Source organism: Sphaeramia orbicularis, chromosome 10, assembly GCF_902148855.1.
Source record: "Sphaeramia orbicularis chromosome 10, fSphaOr1.1, whole genome shotgun sequence".
NCBI classification, from domain to species: domain Eukaryota; kingdom Metazoa; phylum Chordata; class Actinopteri; order Kurtiformes; family Apogonidae; genus Sphaeramia; species Sphaeramia orbicularis.
This window is the reverse complement of record NC_043966.1, coordinates 42799310-42816858: the sequence shown is the minus strand read 5'-3', so window position 1 is coordinate 42816858 and position 17549 is coordinate 42799310. Positions and strand designations below refer to the sequence as shown.

The 17549-nt window shown below is 38.6% G+C and overlaps 1 protein-coding gene across 2 annotated transcripts; it reads right to left on the bottom strand.

Annotated features, from left to right (window-relative positions):
- Window positions 1-4506: 4506 nt before the first annotated feature.
- Window positions 4507-10928, bottom strand: slitrk4 (SLIT and NTRK-like family, member 4). Of its 2 annotated transcripts, XM_030146142.1 has the most exons (3): window positions 10649-10928; window positions 6657-9195; window positions 4507-5907 (listed from the first exon to the last, which is right to left on the bottom strand). In XM_030146142.1, the coding sequence occupies exons 2-3, from the start codon at window positions 9151-9153 to the stop codon at window positions 5900-5902; spliced, it is 2505 nt and encodes an 834-aa protein (XP_030002002.1). In that variant the 5' UTR covers window positions 9154-9195; window positions 10649-10928; the 3' UTR covers window positions 4507-5899. The 2 variants fall into 2 exon arrangements, with proteins under 2 accessions (XP_030002002.1, XP_030002001.1); XM_030146141.1 differs by having other exon boundaries at window positions 4507-9195.
- Between the last annotated feature and the right edge of the window lie 6621 nt (window positions 10929-17549).

The window sequence follows — 17549 nt, the reverse complement described above, 5'->3', positions numbered from 1 at the left end:
AAGCTCAAACATGATAAAAGAAAGATGTTTAGTTACTTTTCTTCAATTTCCATCAATTAAAAAAAAAAAACTTTCAAACTGAACTCATCTTTCAGTCCAATGACACCATTTTACTCTCCCTGCTCTGCTCGCATCTCACATCTAGTCCCACAGCACCCCTAGTGGCCGAATACATACACTACACATACTATCATAGTATTCCCAAAGCTGTTTCCCCTTCAGAAAAAAAGACATTTTAACCAGCGCAGACCCCCTCGGAAGCACGTCAGAATCCAGACAATGAGGATTTAACATAAATAACTATGTGACAGCCTTCAAAACAGAACAACAGATGGGATGAGCAGCACAGAGGATGGAAAACAGAAAAAAAAAAAAAAACATCATCAGACTTCCTTGTACATTTTTCATCACTCTCGTGCCTGTTGGGTTGAATTACAGCAGAGGAAAAAAAAAAAAAGAGAGAGAGAGAAAGAAAGAAAAAAAAATTCTCAGTTTTCTAGTGATGCCATGCAAGCCCCCTCAAGGACCCCCGGAGCTTCCAGGAACAAACCCTGCCTCCGGAGCCAAGTCACTGCAGTAAAATGTTGGACTGAAAATCTCCTTTTCCAGCCAATTTGAGTCCTTTCTTTTTAAGTGTCCAAATGATATTTCTGCTGTATTACAGAGCGACGGGATCCAAAATACAACAGAGAGAGAGAGAGAGAAGGAGGAATTTCAGAGAGCGGGACGGACGGATCGCATTCAAAACACCCCTATCCCCACCCCCGCCGCTTCGACTCCCCCCTCCAATTCTGCCCCTCCATCCCTTTTTTTAGTTCATAACTGCCAAAGGTATTAATAATTAATGAGGACAATTCTCTGGCGTCTGGATGACTCATACTTTCTGCTACTTGGTTTCCCAAAAGCCCCCATAGGTTGGATTAACACAGAAACAGGAAATCTGATTTTTTTTTTTTTTCTTTTCTTTTTTTTTTTTTTTTGTAACCTTAAAAATGGAGACGGCATGAATGTTTGATCTGCGTCTAAAAACAGAGTCTGAACAGGCTCGGGAAAAACCAAAAGCAGACCACACACAATGAAATTTTCTGACGTACGGCGGAGAACAAATAGAACCGGGGTGTCACATGGTTCCGCATTTAGAATAATATGAGCTGAACTGGGCCGGAGCAAGAAAATAATAACGTAATAATATAGAAATAATGTCAACTCCAAACTTTTCTGTAGGTTTTAGAGTGAAATTGACAAAATTACATCATGAAAATGTGTACATCTACCAACTATCCTTAATAAATTTCAAATTGTTCAGGTTATTCCGTTCAATTTTAATAATATTACGCATCAGTTTATCCTTTACACATGTTCGTTACAACTTATAGATCACTGTGGATCTACAAATACACAAAACATTTAGTAACAGACACAATATTGATTAAATTGCACTTATTTTTCTTTTTTTTTTGTATTTTTCTTTTTTCTATGTATGATTAACCCTTTCATGCATACTGGTCACTACGGTGGACAGCTATTCTACAGCTGTTCTCTTGTATATTCATGGATTTTGTTGTTCTTTTTGTTTTGTTTTTTGTTGTTGTTTTTTTTTACACATATCTTTATTAAAGTTTTAAGACACTACATATCTTTTCTGACATGAATTGGTAACATTATGTAGATCTCTCCTGAGCATAAATCCCCAGAATCACAAACCCTCCACATAGTTTTCACACAATTTATCAGTAAATACATATTTCTGTGCGTAAAAAATTAAACATGTGGTGTCCAGCTGAGTGGACATTTTTGCAACTTCATGAAAAATAGGTTCATAAGATTTTTTTTTTTTTCCCATTATTGTTTTTTATGTATTTTTATTTTATTTATTTTTTTTTTTTGTGATTATTTTTATTTTATTTATTTATTTTTATTTATTTTCCAGAAGAAAATTTTCAATCGCATTGTTTTCTTTCATGCCTAAAGAGGAATAAAAACACTCAGGAAAAAATTTTGATTAAGGTTCTCGTAATTCGTGCATGAAAGGGTTAAATTGTTTGATGTAAAGTATCATCTTTTAATTTGAAACTATCTTGCCGTGTAGCTTAATTTAGCCCTTTGGTAGCTTATTAGCTTAGCAATAGTATTGTAAACAGGGAAAACAAACAGCTAATCTATTAGCAACAAGCAGCAGCTACTACCTCATATTATATTGATTATGTTTAGAGGTGATTTAAAAAATATTATCTTTTACTTTAATGTTTCCTTCCAGGTTTTTGGTATTGACTCTTAAGAAGTAGCATCAATTTTCTCATTTCATCCCCAAAAACCAAGCTAATAAGTGTATTTTACATGTCACGCACTTATTTTTTTTTTAAGAAATTTCTTTTTTGTTCAGGTTATTCTTATTTTTTTTTGTTAAAGGATAGTTTGTAAATGTAAAATTTAACTTTTTTGCTCTCAAACAAAGAGTTTGTTGTCATTATTTATAGATTATTACACTGGGTTAAAAAAAAAAAAATGTTTTTAGCAAGTTGTCTAGGTTTTTTCTACTGAATTAGGACCATTTTGCACCGCTAAATCCAAAACTGACATCTGTTTTTCTCAATCAGGTCAGGTGTTTTTTTTGTTAATTTGATTTTGAAAAATTTAATCTTCTCACAAAATATAATAATTAATACCAAAATAAGATTGGTAAGCACACTTTATGAAACTTGTGACTTGATTCCTGTTAGGTACAATGGTGTATTCACCGCAGATGTAGCAGACTACATCAGGCTTATTTTTGCAAGATCTTCTAGTCGAAGCCATTTCATTCACCTGTAATATTAAAAAAAAACAACCATTAATCATAAATTGGCAAAAGTAAAATCTTTAGAACTCGTTTATTGCAAGAAATATGAAAGAATTTTGTATCGTATGATGTGAAAATGCACATAAATTTAAGCAAAAATGTTAAAAAGCCAATATGTAGCATAGTTCAGAAAGTTGACCTGACTGAGCAAAATTAATGTGATTTTTGGATTCAGCACACCAAAATTATCCTAAATCAGCTCAAAAAACTTAAACAATAAATTTGTTGTTGACCAGTGTTATGATAGTATTTTACTGATCTGACCCAATTGGCCTAAATGTGGCCCCTGAACTAAAACGATTGTTAATATCTTCAGTGTAATTTTGATATTTCACTCATTCATCCCACAGGTTGGATAGAATCATGTGTTTGACAGCCATGAGCTAGAAGCAGAGGGACAAAAACATCATAAAATATCGTTTTTGTGAATTCCCTTAGTTTTGTTATTCACGTTAATTAACACCCATGAGGATACCGGTGACCCACTTTAGGGTTAGGGCTGGGAATGGGGTTAAATTCATGTATTTAAGGTTGTGTTACAGTCACATAACATTGGCAGGACACATCTCGTCATGTAAGACAAACCCGAACCCTAAACCCAACCCTAGCGTTAGAACCAGGGTTAGTTTAGGGTTCGGATTAAGATCAGGGTTACAATTGAAACACATTGAAACTCATGTTATTTAGGTTGTGTTGGTATTAGCGGTACACTCCTTGTGTAATAAGGCTAAGTCTAACCTTAAACCAGGTTAAGGTTCCATTCACAAGCTTAAAAGTAACTAAAAATAAGCTCCAAAAAAAAAAAAAAAAAGGATGAAACCAGTACCAGTTGCAAAAACCCGAGGCATGTTTTTTCTTTTTCTTTCAACCTTGAATGGTTTTATGGCCTTAAGCGCAACAAGCAGCAGCAACAGCAGCAGCTTCTTAGCATTTCCAAGTCAGATTCCCACAAAAACCGAACAAAATAAGCAAACGCACACATACTACGCTTTGAAGCCACCCAGTGTTTGGACACGAACAAAACAAGTACAACATTCTGTCAGTGGAGTTGTCGTGTGTCCAACACTGAGCTGTCAGACGATCCAACTTGTCCTTCTGTGTGAGAAAAAAAAAAAAAAAAAAAAACAACCTGAAAGCAGAGCTCGGAGTTGCAGCGGAGCTCAGAGAGGACGTGAACTAAAAAAAAGAAATAGGGGGACACAAATGCAAATAGGTGCTGATTTTAATACCTTGATTTCAACATGATTATACAAGAGAAAATTAACCAATATACAGGAGATTTATGACCGATAGAAAATTGTATTTATTATACTTTCCAAGATACATTCTATTCATTTGTAATGTCAATAAACACTCATAATTTTAACTTAACAATACTTTTTAAATAAGGACCGGGTAGAGTTAAGTTGATAACAGAATTTTTTTTTTTTTTTTTTTGAAACCTGCCTTGACAATATAACCTCAAACTAAATAAATTAAAGAAAAATTATCTGAAGCCATCATGACTGAGCATTTGTTTTACTAATATTGCACATGGTTGTTTTATGATATGATTCTGTAGAACAATTTAGAGCTCACGATTTCTCCGCAAATGCATCTCGCACGTATCCCCTACCCCCACACCCACCCCCACCCCTACCCGGTTCCCAACCAATTCCAGAACCATATCAAGTTTAATGCACATTTATTTTGGTTGCATAATGTTAATAAGAAAACCTTTAACAAGATACTGTGGGAGATATAAGAATAAGGAAAAAAAACTGCTCGAAAACATCACAGACTCTTATCAGGCCTCGGCTTGTCGTGCGACACAATAAAAAAAAAAAAAAAAAAAATTGAAATAAATAAATTAAAAAAAAAAAAAAAAAAAAAACAGGGGAAAAAAAAAAAGAAAACAAAGGAAACATCACAGATCACATTTCACAACCCTCCGTTGGCCGTTCACACCAGCGGGTAGAGTTCTCCGGTAAACTGAGAGCAACACAAACCCTCCAATCAAACTAAACAGTCACTTCTGGTGGCCTGAATTAAGATTTTAGATGCATCGTTCTATCAAGTCCTTCACACTCTTTGCGTATTATTCTCTTTAAATAATACCGATAACTCTTTAAATAATCCTGTATAGAAAAATAAAGTAACTATGTTGTTAATTTCTTTTTTTTACTACGAATTGAGAGCTGACAAGAGAGGTGGGTGGGGTGGGTGGGGGGGTTGGATCACCGATTGAATTCCGTTAGCGCTTGGTAAATCTGGGTTGAAGTCTCTTACTGTTGATGTTCCATCCAGTGTTATGTGTATGTGTGTCTGTATGGATGTTGGTCTTTTCCTTGTAATTTACAAACCAGTCCCACAGATACAAATAATGTAAGACTTACAAAATAAATTCCAGGTTACGCTTACATGGCAAGCAGCTTTGTAAAATTTTTTCCTTGGGTTGTTTTGTTTTTTGTTTTTGTTTTTTTTCCTTTTTTTTTTTGCTTTTTTTTCAGAAACAACATCCTCTGACAAGTGAATGTGCTGTTATATTTCACCCAAAAACATACAGTTAAGTAGCAATTTGAAGAGAAACACAACTCCATTCAGAAGACACTATATTTAACATGGCTCTTTACACAAAGAAAACAAGTCATGAAATCATTCCCCACGAAAAAGAGTTTTGCAGTGCCTTATTCCCTTTGAATAGAAAACCGAAAGGAGCCGGTTTTTTTTTTGTTTGTTTGTTTGTTTGTTTGTTTTTCCTTTTTTTTAAAGTATAACCTCCCAGCAAAGAGCAGATGTACTGCTCCGGATGTATAATCCAGACAAGATGGCAAAAGAAGTCTGAAGACGACTCCAGAGAGCATCCCCAAGAACAAACTGATATCCCATGAAATTTGAAAAAAAAATTTAAAAAATCAAAGTAGTATCCATTGAGTCACTCGCTGTGTTGATCTCATCCCATAATGAGCAGATTCAGGATACAACTGGAGCAAAAAAAAAAAAAAAAAAAAAATTAAAAAGTTTTCTCTCGGTTTTAAAACCAGGGTTGAAGATGGCGAGGTATATTCTCAAGCACAGTTTTCAAGACCCTTTGATTTGGTTGTAAAAAAAAAAAAAAAAAAAAAAATCAAATGAAAGGAAAGAAAAAGAGAGAAAGAAAGAAAGACAGAAAGAAAGAGGAGGAGGAACAAAAAAAAAACAAAAAAAAAAAAAACAAAGAGAAGGTAAGTACCCTTTTTCAATAGCAGCAAAAATACTATGACTGTCTGGTTGCTTTTTAGGGTGTCCTGTCCTGTCCTGTCCTGTCGTATGTGTGTGGGATTGGTGGTGGCATGGATAATCCAAAAGGTCTTTTACTGTGAAATACATCCACGCTGATTCTAGTAATAGCTTTGTAGTGTGGAGCCATTTTGTCCATCTCTGCATTGGTCATTAAGGATTTCCAGAAGGCACTTTTTTTTTGCTGTATCTGTGTGTGTGTGTGTGTGTGATGTGTGTGTGGGAGTGTTTGTATGTGTGTGGTTGCAGAGATAAAGACAGAAAGAAGCGAGAGATCTGGAGGGGGTGAAGGATTGCTGTGTGGCTCGAGGAGTAGGGGGGGGGGGGGGGGGGGGCAGAGAAAGGCAGATGTGTTTGGCTTTCTGTCTGCCTGTATGTGTATGTATGTATGTATGTGTGTATATGTGTGTGTCTGACGGACGTTGTTGTGTATGTGTGTAATCAATGGACTAAATCAAAGATAACAATCCCTACATTTTGCTCAGTGCAGTCTGCTCCTCTAGCACCTGCAGGTAATCAGGCGTTCCTTGGAGCTTGGCTTTTAGCTCGTAATACTCACTTTTTCTCTGCTCCACCACAATCTTACTGTGGTTCCCTCCTATGAGCGACGACTTCTTCATCTTTTTATCCAGAGTTTTCTCCGGGTAACGGATCTCGTACCCTCCCATCCCTATACTGTTGAAATCTCTTTTGCTGTCCAGGAAATTCTGGATGAACATGCTGGGCTCTCTGTGGGGAAGGAACTCCTCTAGTTCGTCGATGGTGCTGAGGCGTTTGTTGCGCTCCAGGGTCGAAAGTGAGTCTTTATCCTTGTCTGCGCTGTTTCGGAGGATGATCTTCTGCCTCTGCGAGTCCGCGAACTTGAACCCGGCGTCCATGTCCGACGAGCGTCCGATCCCGCAGGTATGGCTCTTGCCGATGTGCTCGATGGTCTGGGGGATGAACGTTTCACCTCCCAAGTCGTCTCCCGGGATGGAGCCTTTTTTGCCGGATTTGTGGCTGTGCCGGCGGAGTTGGAGTGACATGGAGCCGCACTCTTGATTCCCCAGCCCTTCCTGCCGGCCCACCGGTTTCTTATTCCGCCTCAGGACAAAGACCAGAAGGCAGAAAGCCACGAACACGGTAAGGATGAGCACGACAAGGATGCTGAGGATCATTATCGAGAGGGGCACAGGTCCTCCTGGTGGGGCTTTGTCAACTCCAGCAGGTGACACCGAGGTCAAAACGGGGGTGGCGCTGGTGAGAATAAACGGCGGCCTAGGAACAAGCTTAGGACATAGGATCTCATTTTTCAACTGCCGCAATTCAGTGTTGGAAAACTGCACAGGGGAGGCGCATTTCACCTCTCTGGCAGCCACTCCATCACTTAGCTTCTCAAGCCAGAGTTTGAGGGCGACCAGATCACAGGAACACTCCCATGGGTTCCCTTCCAGGTCTATTTGGGTCAATGACTGCAGCTGGTCTAAGACACCACTCACTGGTAGGGTCATGAAGTGGTTGTTTTTCAGGTTCAGTCTTGCTAAAGAGACACCTGCGAATACATAGGCGGGGAGACTCCGCAGAACGTTGTTGTTGAGATACAGAAGTTGTAGGTTCGGCATGGAGTCGAACGTGCCCGCTAAAATTTCTTTTATGGCATTGTATTCCAGATATAGGTACTGTAGGTTGGCGAGGCCCAAAAACATCTCTGGGTGTAACTGCTCGAGCTGGTTTCCGTTCAAATAAAGCCTCCTCAAGTTAGTCAGGTTTGCAAATACACCTTTCTGGACTGTCACAATTTGATTACTGCCCAGATGAAGCAAATCTAATCCCTCAAAACCCTGGAAATCACCTGGGCTTATGTCACGGATGTAATTCCCACTCAGGTGAAGTTTCTTAGCATTCGGGGGTCTGGGCTTGAGATCAGCCAGATTTTTAATATTCCTCTCCTGACAGCTGACGCTTATACCAAAGTCAGAGGGGTGGGCTTTACAGCTGCAGGGCTGAGGGCATAACAATGGTGGGGTCCGTGTCGGCATGAAAATGATTTGGCTATTTCCTCCAACAGGGGGTATACCGGCCACGATACCGTTACCATAAATTTTAGATGAGTTAGTGGTTTTTGGTGATTTTGTGGCCACCGGAGCTGTGGTGGTGGTCAACATGTCAGAGTGCCCATTTTCACCCGGCACTGGCGGCATCCTGACATCAAAATCACTTCCTGTTCCCATGGGACAAAGCTCCTGTTTGTTTGTTTCTTTCAAGAGCCTCCCGTACAAGTCACTGGGTGTTTCACATACAGCCTCGCCGATAAAAATATTATAGGGCATGTTTTCAAGCCACGCCTTGAGCGGTGCCAAGTCACAGGTACAGTTCCAGGGGTTGTCGTCCAGCTGCAGCTCTACGATGCGACCTATGTGTTCCAGAACCCCTAAATACGGGAGTTTCTGGATCCTGTTCCCCCTTATGTCCAGGTGTGTCAGCGAGGCAAAGCGAAATATGTTGTCAGGGAGAGCCTGTATGAGATTATCATTTAAGATTAGCACTTTTAGCTTATGCAGTTTATTAAAGGCTCCTTTTTCGATGTATTTTATCAGGTTGTAGTCAGCCTGGAGGTATTCCAAGTTTTCTACCCCTTGGAAAGTGTCTGCACGTAGCACTTTTAACTCATTATTGTTCAGGTGCAGCTGTTTCAACGCACTCATGCCCATAAATGCCCCGCCTTCAATGTTCTGGAGGTTATTGTTCCCCAGCTGCAGCGACACAGCGTGCGAGAAGTTGAGGAACGAGTTTGGATAAAGTATGTTCAGGAGATTGTTCTGGAAGTTGAGGTGGTACAAGGATGAGGCCGGTGGTATGAGCTGCGTGGGCCGGTAGACTGTGACCTTCTCGCAGTTGACGTACAGCACGTTTTCCACCGACATGCAGGAACAGGCGCTGCAAGTCTCCGCCATCAGCTCCGAAGAGGCAGGGTCGGCCATCGGGGGTCCGTCGGACACAGAGGGAGAGGACAGGGAGGAGGAGAGGGAGCCGGAGATGGAGGAAGAAAAGGCTGCCAGCAGAAGTACAAGCAGCATCTCGCCGGTTAGAGATCCTCTCCCAGAAAACCATTTAGTAACCTTTGGAGAGAGAGAGAAAAAAAAAGAGACAGGCGCATGCACAAACGCACACACGGTCATACATGTGTGCAAAAACAGCCCGACAATCCATTCATGCACATACACACAAACATAATGCACTCCATGAAAATGCAATATGGATATTAATTATTACACTGTCAAATCAAACTCTTGTTCATTTTAGCACTTTTTCCACTTAAAAAACACATTAAATATCAAGTATTAATTCATCTACAACAACATCACATCTGCATCGTCGCACCCATGTGGACTTTAATGACATTTTCACTTCTTGAAATGATTGCTTCAGCGGCGTTGGCTTTAACAGTGATTCTCCAGAACCGTTAAAACAGCTCATATTCTTACTTCTAACTACAGCAGGTGACATCAGATATTATAGAAATGACTTAAAACGTATAAACTGATAAACATCGGTGCATTACACTCAGATTTGTAATGCGCAAAGCATCTTTATGGGGATATCTGAGACAGCAGCACTATTATTTAATTCTTCCCCTTTCAGCGTTTTCACATAATCAAAGTCAAAAGGCTGCAGTTCTTTTTTTTGTTGTTTTTTTTTGGTTCTTTTCTCATGGACTCTTGTTTGAAGCCCAGAGCAGGAACACTGAGCAGCACATTCAAGTAATTTTTTTTTTTTTTTTTTTTTTTTTTTAGAAAAGCAACTGTGAGAGCAAGGGGAAGAGGATGAATTGGGACTGTGCCCATTGCTGACATATTGATGGGCACACATGTCTAACACACAATTTTTAGAATAAAAAGGAAGTGATTTGTTTTTTATTTTTATCTATAGATTACTGTTAAACACTGTTTTTTTTTTTTTGTTTTTTTTTCCTGTTTTTTTTTTTTTTTTGGTTCTTTTCTCATGGACTCTTGTTTGAAGCCCAGAGCAGCAACACTGAGCAGCACATTCAAGTATTTTTTTATTTTTTTTTATTTTTTTTTTTTTTTAGGAAAGCAACTGTGAGAGCAAGGGGAAGAGGATGAATTGGGACTATGCCCATTGCTGACATATTGATGGGCACACATGTCTAACGCACAATTTTTAGAATAAAAAGGAAGTGATTTTTTTTGGTTTATTTTTATCTATAAATTATTGTTGAACACTGCTTTTTTTTTTTTTTTTTTTTTTTGGTTCTTTTCTCATGGACTCTTGTTTGAAGCAAGAGCAGCAACACTGAGCTGCACATACAAGTATTTATTTATTTTTTTTAGAAAAGCAACTGTGAAAGCAAGGGGAAGAGGATGAATTGGGACTATGCCCATTGCTGACATACTGATGGCCACACATGTCTAACGCACAATTTTTAGAATAAAAAGGAAGTGATTTTTTTTTTTTTCTTTTTTTTTTTTTTTTAATCTAAAAATTATTGTTGAACCCTGCTTTTTTTTTTTTTTTTTTTTTTTTTTTTTTTTTAATGTGGATGGGACTTACCCAAAGCTGAGGTGGTGGTAAATGCGGCTCCCTCTGGAGACACGGGGCAGCGTTGGTGAGACATGGATGGAGACGTGCGCAAACAGTTCTCCCAGCTCAAGTAGAACGCAGACAGTTCCAGTTCCAGAGGGGGGGCGCAACAAGGTTCCACCGGTCCCCCCTTTATTTCCCCATGTAGGCTTTTGGGTCCAACAACCACAGCTGAGGCAAACCAAGGTGGGTTGAGGGGGTGAGGGGGTGGGGGAGAAGGAGCCAGAAGAGGGATGGTAATGGTGTAATGATGGTGGTGGTAGTGGTGGTAGTGGTAGGGTGGGGGGTGAGGGGGGAGGGAGGGGAGGGGAGGGGGGGTGGCTCCGATTTCACCCGATGCGTCTCTTACTGACGGGTTCCTCTTGCTTGGAAAAATCACCCCTCTGGTCGTTCGGTCCCCAAGGTGGTTGTACTACCTCCATGGGAGAGCATTCATTTGGTGACGATAAAAAAAAAGAGATGAGGAGAGACAGAAAGAAGGGAGAAGCAAGACAATTTTTTTTTTTTTTTTTTTTAAAGATCTTGACAGCGCGTCAGGCGACTCCAAGGCGTGAAAAAAGGCGCAAGTCGGCCGGTGATGCGGTGGAATAAGTCCGTCATTCTTGGGAGTTTTGCTGAGGAGGAAAAGACCGGGATGATGGATATGTGAGGATGAGAGAAAAAGGGGTAAGGAGAAAAGAGAGAGAGAGAGAGAGATGGGAGGAGGAGGAGGAGGGGGGGGGGGTGGCTTGTCTTGAGCTCAACCCGGGTTCAGCAAAAGCCTCCGATTAGATCCAGTGAATAAATACTGGTCTGTTTTAGAAGCGATCCGGAGGGTGAAGTTGCGCACCAGGGTTTAATGCTTCACAGGGTAAAAAAAACAAAACAAAACAAAAAAAACGCTCCCTCCTATGTGTGTGTGTGCGTGTGTGTTATTTTCCATTTGCAGCATAAATATAAATCCAGTCCTTTTGCTTTGACCCCCTCATTTATTCTTCCAAACTAACATTTTTTGGTTTTATTCGGAGGCAGCGGCAGAAAGAGGAGGCTGCTTTTTTATTTCAGCTTCCATCCAAGCAGAGAGGGGGTTACTGGAATTAATAACAATAATATATATATATATATATATATAAAAAAAGATAAAAAATGATTATGGTGATATGGAGGCTCCTGTCACAACGTCCAAAAAAAACGGAAAGCACAGAGAGAAACAAGAGAGACAAGTCCGGACAACAGAAACCGGTGCGTAAAAATGAATAATGCAGTTATTCAGCCTTTAGTCCGCTGCGGTGCAAGTGAGGAGCTGGAAACTCCGGCGCTTTCTCTCTCTTCCTGTCTCTCTTTTTAAATTCCAACCGCTCCAAAATAAAAAAATACAAAAAAAAAAAAAAAGCAGAAAGGAAACTTTGGAAACGATTTCTGTTTTTTTAGTTGTTGTTTTTTTTTATGAAGCCAAAACAGGCACACATAGGAAAAAAAAAAAGAAGAAGAAGAAGAAGAAGGGGATGAAATCCACTTGATGCAAAGATTGAAAACGGGTAAAACTGAGTTGAAAACAGAAGGAAATGAGTTGGTTTTTTTTTCCCTCCCGTTAAAGACAGAACAGTATCCGTGTCAGGCGCGTAAGTCTGCTGGCTTCCTTCTGCAGCCGCATTCACTGAAGCTTCCCACACGACTAAAAGAGGAGAATGCAGAGATGTAGAGAGAGAGAGAGAGAGAGAGAGAGAGAGGGAGGGAGGGAGGGAGGTGGGTTGAGAGAGAGAGAGAGAGAGAGACGGGAAGGAGGGGGGTCTCTCACATGGATCGAAAAAAAAAAACGCCAGACCTTGAAACAGACCCGTTATTTTGAGCGCCGCGCACTTTCCTTTCCATTCCATTCCTTTTTATTCCGCGGCTGCATCTCTAACACTTTATTAACACCCCCCCCCCTTCCCTAATTATCTATCACATCCTAAAATTTTACAAACAAGGATTCTGGGAGTCTCACCTGTTATATTTGCCTCCCCAGCTTTGTGCGTAACCTCCAAAGGGAGATCAAGATCAAAGCTGGTGTTTTTATTTATTTATTTATTTTATTTATTTATCTATTTTTTTTTATAGAAGAGCGTGTTTGTGGTGTGATAGGGATAAAGGATTTGCCCCCCCCCCTCCTTCCCTTAAGCGTTACCTGCCAAATCGTCGCATTGGGCTTGACTTGCGCGACACGGAAAGAGCGCGTCCCCGCGGTCCGATTGGAGAGAGAGAGAGAGAGAGAGAGAGAGTGTGTGTGCTTAACACCGGGCACGGGAGCGCGCCTGTGAGCGGCATTTTAAATAGGAGAGAGAGAGAAAGAGAGAGAGAGGAGGAGGAGAGGGAGTTATTATTCAAGAGTGCTGCAGTCAGACGGGCTGCAAGAGAAAGAGAGAGAAGGAGAAGGAGGTGGGAAATCAGTCAATCAGAGGCTTATGCGGCTCATTTTTCTTTTCTTTTAGTGTGTGTGTGCGTGCGTGCGCGTGTGCGTGCGTGCGGTTTTTTTTGCAGGTAGGAAAAGGATCGGAAGAAAAAGAAACAGGACAGAAGAGATGGATGGAACGATGGAGGGAGGAGGAGCGCACCAAGGTACAGCAACACCTTTATATCCAATAATATATATGTCAGATAATCCACAAGAACCCCCCTACATCTATCTATCTATCTATCTATCTATCTATCTATCTATCTATCTATCTATCTATCTATCTATCTATCTATCTATCTATCTATCCTTCCTTTTCCATGCAGGTGACACCCACAGGAGTCGGACCTGAAACCTGACAGTGCGTGGCCTCACCGGAAGCCTCACCTCAGGTTTCCTCTTGCAACAGGTGGTGGAGCCAAATGACGCACACACATAAAAGCAGGGTGGAGAAAGGGAAGATGGAGAGTGTGGATTTCAACAGCAACCAACCCCAATTTTACTGATGGGTGTACATGTTTGATTTGATTTTTTTATTATTATATTTATTATGATTTATTTTGCATTGTTTGTGAGGTAGGGGTGGAGTCAGGTGGGATGATGCACTCATTAAAACTGGATAAATTATTGGAAAAACCTGGGAATGAACTATTTATTATTAACTTTTCTTACTAATTATATGTTGCGTTTAGTTTCAGTATACCTCCCTTTTCAATAATACTTGTTAGATCTTGGGAGCAGATGCATCAATTTCTCTATGTTCAGGTTCATTTGACAGCCTAAACATTCATTTAAACCCCCCCAGTTGTCTCCTCTAGGTATTAATTTTTATTTTCTGTCCATATTTGTGGACAAGAGTTTCACAACTTTATACAAAAAAAAAAAAAGAAAAGGAAACCACAAAGGACATTCCATAAAATAAAATAAAAAAAACTGCATCTGAAAAAAACTGTTACATCATGATGTTTCCAAAATAGGCACTTATTTACTTAAAAAAAAAAAAAAAAAAAAAAAAAAAAGCTTGTACTTTGCTGACATTTCCTGGGTCTCAGAAGGTTAAATTTTTATGATTTATCTATTATTATTATTATTTGTAAGGTAGGGGTGGAGTCAGGTGGGATGATGCACTCATTAAAACTGGATAAATTATTGGAAAAATCTGGGAATAAACTACTTATTATTAACCTTCCTACTAATCATATGTTGCGTTTAGTTTCAGAATACCTCCCTTTTCAATGATACTTGTTAGATCTTGGGAGCAGATGCATCAATTTCTCTATGTTCAGGTTCATTTGACAGCCTAAACATTCATTTAAACCCCCCCAGTTGTCTCCTCTAGGTATTAATTTTTATTTTCTGTCCATATTTGTGGACAAGAGTTTCACAACTTTATACAAAAAAAAAGAAAAGGAAACTGTCCACCACAAAGGACATTCCATAAAATAAAAAAAAAACTGCATCTGAAAAAAACTGTTACATCATGATGTTTCCAAAATAGGCACTTATTTACTTAAAAAAAAAAAAAAAAAAAAAAAAAAGCTTGTACTTTGCTGACATTTCCTGGGTCTCAGGAGGTTAATTTTTTATGATTTATCTATTATTCTTTGTAAGGTAGGGGTGGAGTCAGGTGGGATGATGCACTCATTAAAACTGGATCAGTTATTCGAAAAACCTTCCTACTAATTATATGTTGCATTTAGTTTCAGAATACCTCCCTTTTCAAGACTTGTTAGATCTTGGGAGCAGATGCATCAATTTCTCTATGTTCAGGTTCATTTGACAGCCTAAACATTCATTTAACACCCCCCCCCCAATTGTCTCCTCTAGGTATTAAATTCACAGTTCCACAGATACAGGAAGGACTCATTTTTCCAGAACATTTGCTAATTGATGCAGAATGTGCATTAAATGTGTTTGCTATGCTTTTACCTTAATGCGCCACCAGGTTCCATTTAGTTCAATCACAAATAACTGGAAAAAAGAATGCGGAAAAGATCAGGGTATTAGACCGCAACTGCTCACAAACTGGTAAAAAGGTGATTAAATGGAGATAAAAGACATATGAATGTATAATATCATGATGTTAACCTCCAAAGACCCAGGAAATGTCAGCACAGTACAAGCTTATTTTGTTTTTTAATTAATAAGTTCCTATATTGGAAACATCATGATGCAACAGTTTTTTCAGATGCAATTGTTTTTTTAATTTTTATGGAATGTCCTTTCTGGTAGACAGTTTTCTTTTCTTTTCTTTTCTTTTTTTTTTGTATAAAGTTGTGAAACTCTTGTCCACAAATGTGGACAGAAAACCCAAAACTGGGTCTGAGGAGGTTAAAGGTAAATAAAAAAGGGTCAGAGTCCGTCAAAGTCATGCTATTCATAAAATATATGACTTTTTAAAGGCTAAAATACTCACGAATAATAGTAAATGTTGTATTATTTGATGCCAAGTTACTGTCTTTGCTCTTTGAACATTTTCATAGTAAGAAAAAGCATTAAAAACATTCATTTTCAGTACATTTTCTAATGGTTTTCCATGCAGAATGAGCAGCGTGTGTGTTGATGTGCTGTTATGTTAACGTACTGTCAAGTTAAGCTTAGTTTAATGACAAATACCTGGAAAAACGAATGCAGAAAATATCAGTGTATTGGACTGCAACTGCTCACAAACTGTTGAAAGGTGATTAAATGGAGACAAAAGACGTTTCTCCTGATGTTAAAAGTAAATAAAAAGGGTCAGAGTCCTTAAAAGTCATGCTGTTCATAAAATATATGACTTTTTGAAGGCTAAAATGCTCATGAATAATAGTAAATGTATTATTTGATCCCAAGTTACTGTTTTTGCTCTTGAACATTTTCATAGTAAGAAAAGCATTAAAAAACATTCATTTTCAGTACATTTTCTAATGGTTTTCGGTGCAGAATGAGCAGCGTGTGTGTTGATGTACTGTTATGTTAACGTACTGTCAAGTTAAGCTTAGTTAAAACGCAAATAACTGGAAAAAAGAATGCAGAAAATACCAGTGTATTGGACCACAACTGCTCACAAACTGTTAAAAGATGATTAAATGGAGACAAAAGACGTATGAATGTATATTCTCCCGATGTTAAAGGTGAATAAAAAGGGTCAGAGTCCTTCAAAGTCATGCTGTTCATAAAATATATGACTTTTTGAAGGCTAAAATGCTCATGAATAACAGTAAATCTTGTATTATTTGATCCCAAGTTACTGTTGAACATTTTCATAGTAAGAAAAGCATTAAAAACATTCATTTTCAGTACATTTTTTAATGGTTTTCAGTGCAGAACGAGCAGTGTGTGTGTTGATGTGCTGTTGTTATGCTAAGTTAAGCTTAGTTCAATCACCAATAATTGGAAAAAGAATGCAGAAAATATCAGTGTATTGGACCGCAACTGCTCACAAACTGTTAAAAGGTGATTAAATGGAGACAAAAGACGTTTCTCCTGATGTTAAAAGTAAATAAAAAGGGTCAGACTCCTTAAAAGTCATACTGTTCATAAAATATGACTTTTTGAAGGCTAAAATGCTCATGAATAATAGTAAATGCATTATTTGATCCCAAGTTACTGTTTTTGCTCTTGAACATTTTCATAGTAAGAAAAAGCTTTAAAAAGATTCATTTTCAGTACATTTTCTAATGGTTTTCAGTGCAGAATGACCGGTGTGTGTGTTGATACACTGTTATTATGTAACGTACTGTCAAGTTAAGCTTAGTTCAATCACAAATAACTGGAAAAAAAGAATGCAGAAAATACCAGTGTATTGGACCACAACTGCTCACAAACTGTTAAAAGGTGATTAAATGGAGACAAAAGACGTATGAATGTATATTCTCCTGATGTTAAAAGTAAATAAAAAAGGTCAGAGTCCTTAAACGTCATGCTGTTCATAAAATATATGACTTTTTGAAGGCTAAAATGCTCATGAATAATAGTAAATGTTGTATTATTTGATCCCACGTTACTGTCTTGGCTCTTGAACATTTTCATAGTAAGAAAAAGCTTTAAAAACATTCATTTTCAGTACATTTTCTTATGGTTTTCGGTGCAGAATGAGCATCATGTGTTAATGCGCTGTTATTATGTTAATGTACTGTCAAGTTAAGCTTAGTTCAATCACAAATAATTGGAAAAAGAATGCAGAGAGATCTGGAGCGCTCCTCGAAACGCATCAATGACGCTTAACTGGAGGTAAAAGCCCTCGAAACATAGATGTGCAACACTTTAGTGGATGACAGACTGAACACTTGAACCGGACACCTGCTTTGATTCGACCTCTGACAATGACTGTTAAACTGTAAATAATGCATTAAAGACTTGTTTTATTTTATCTGAACCAGAGGACAAATGAAATCCCCTCAGAGATGAATGAAATTCACTTCAGTCTAAACAAAACAGGCGTAAATATATGGTACGTTGAGGTTTTAGGGCAATAAA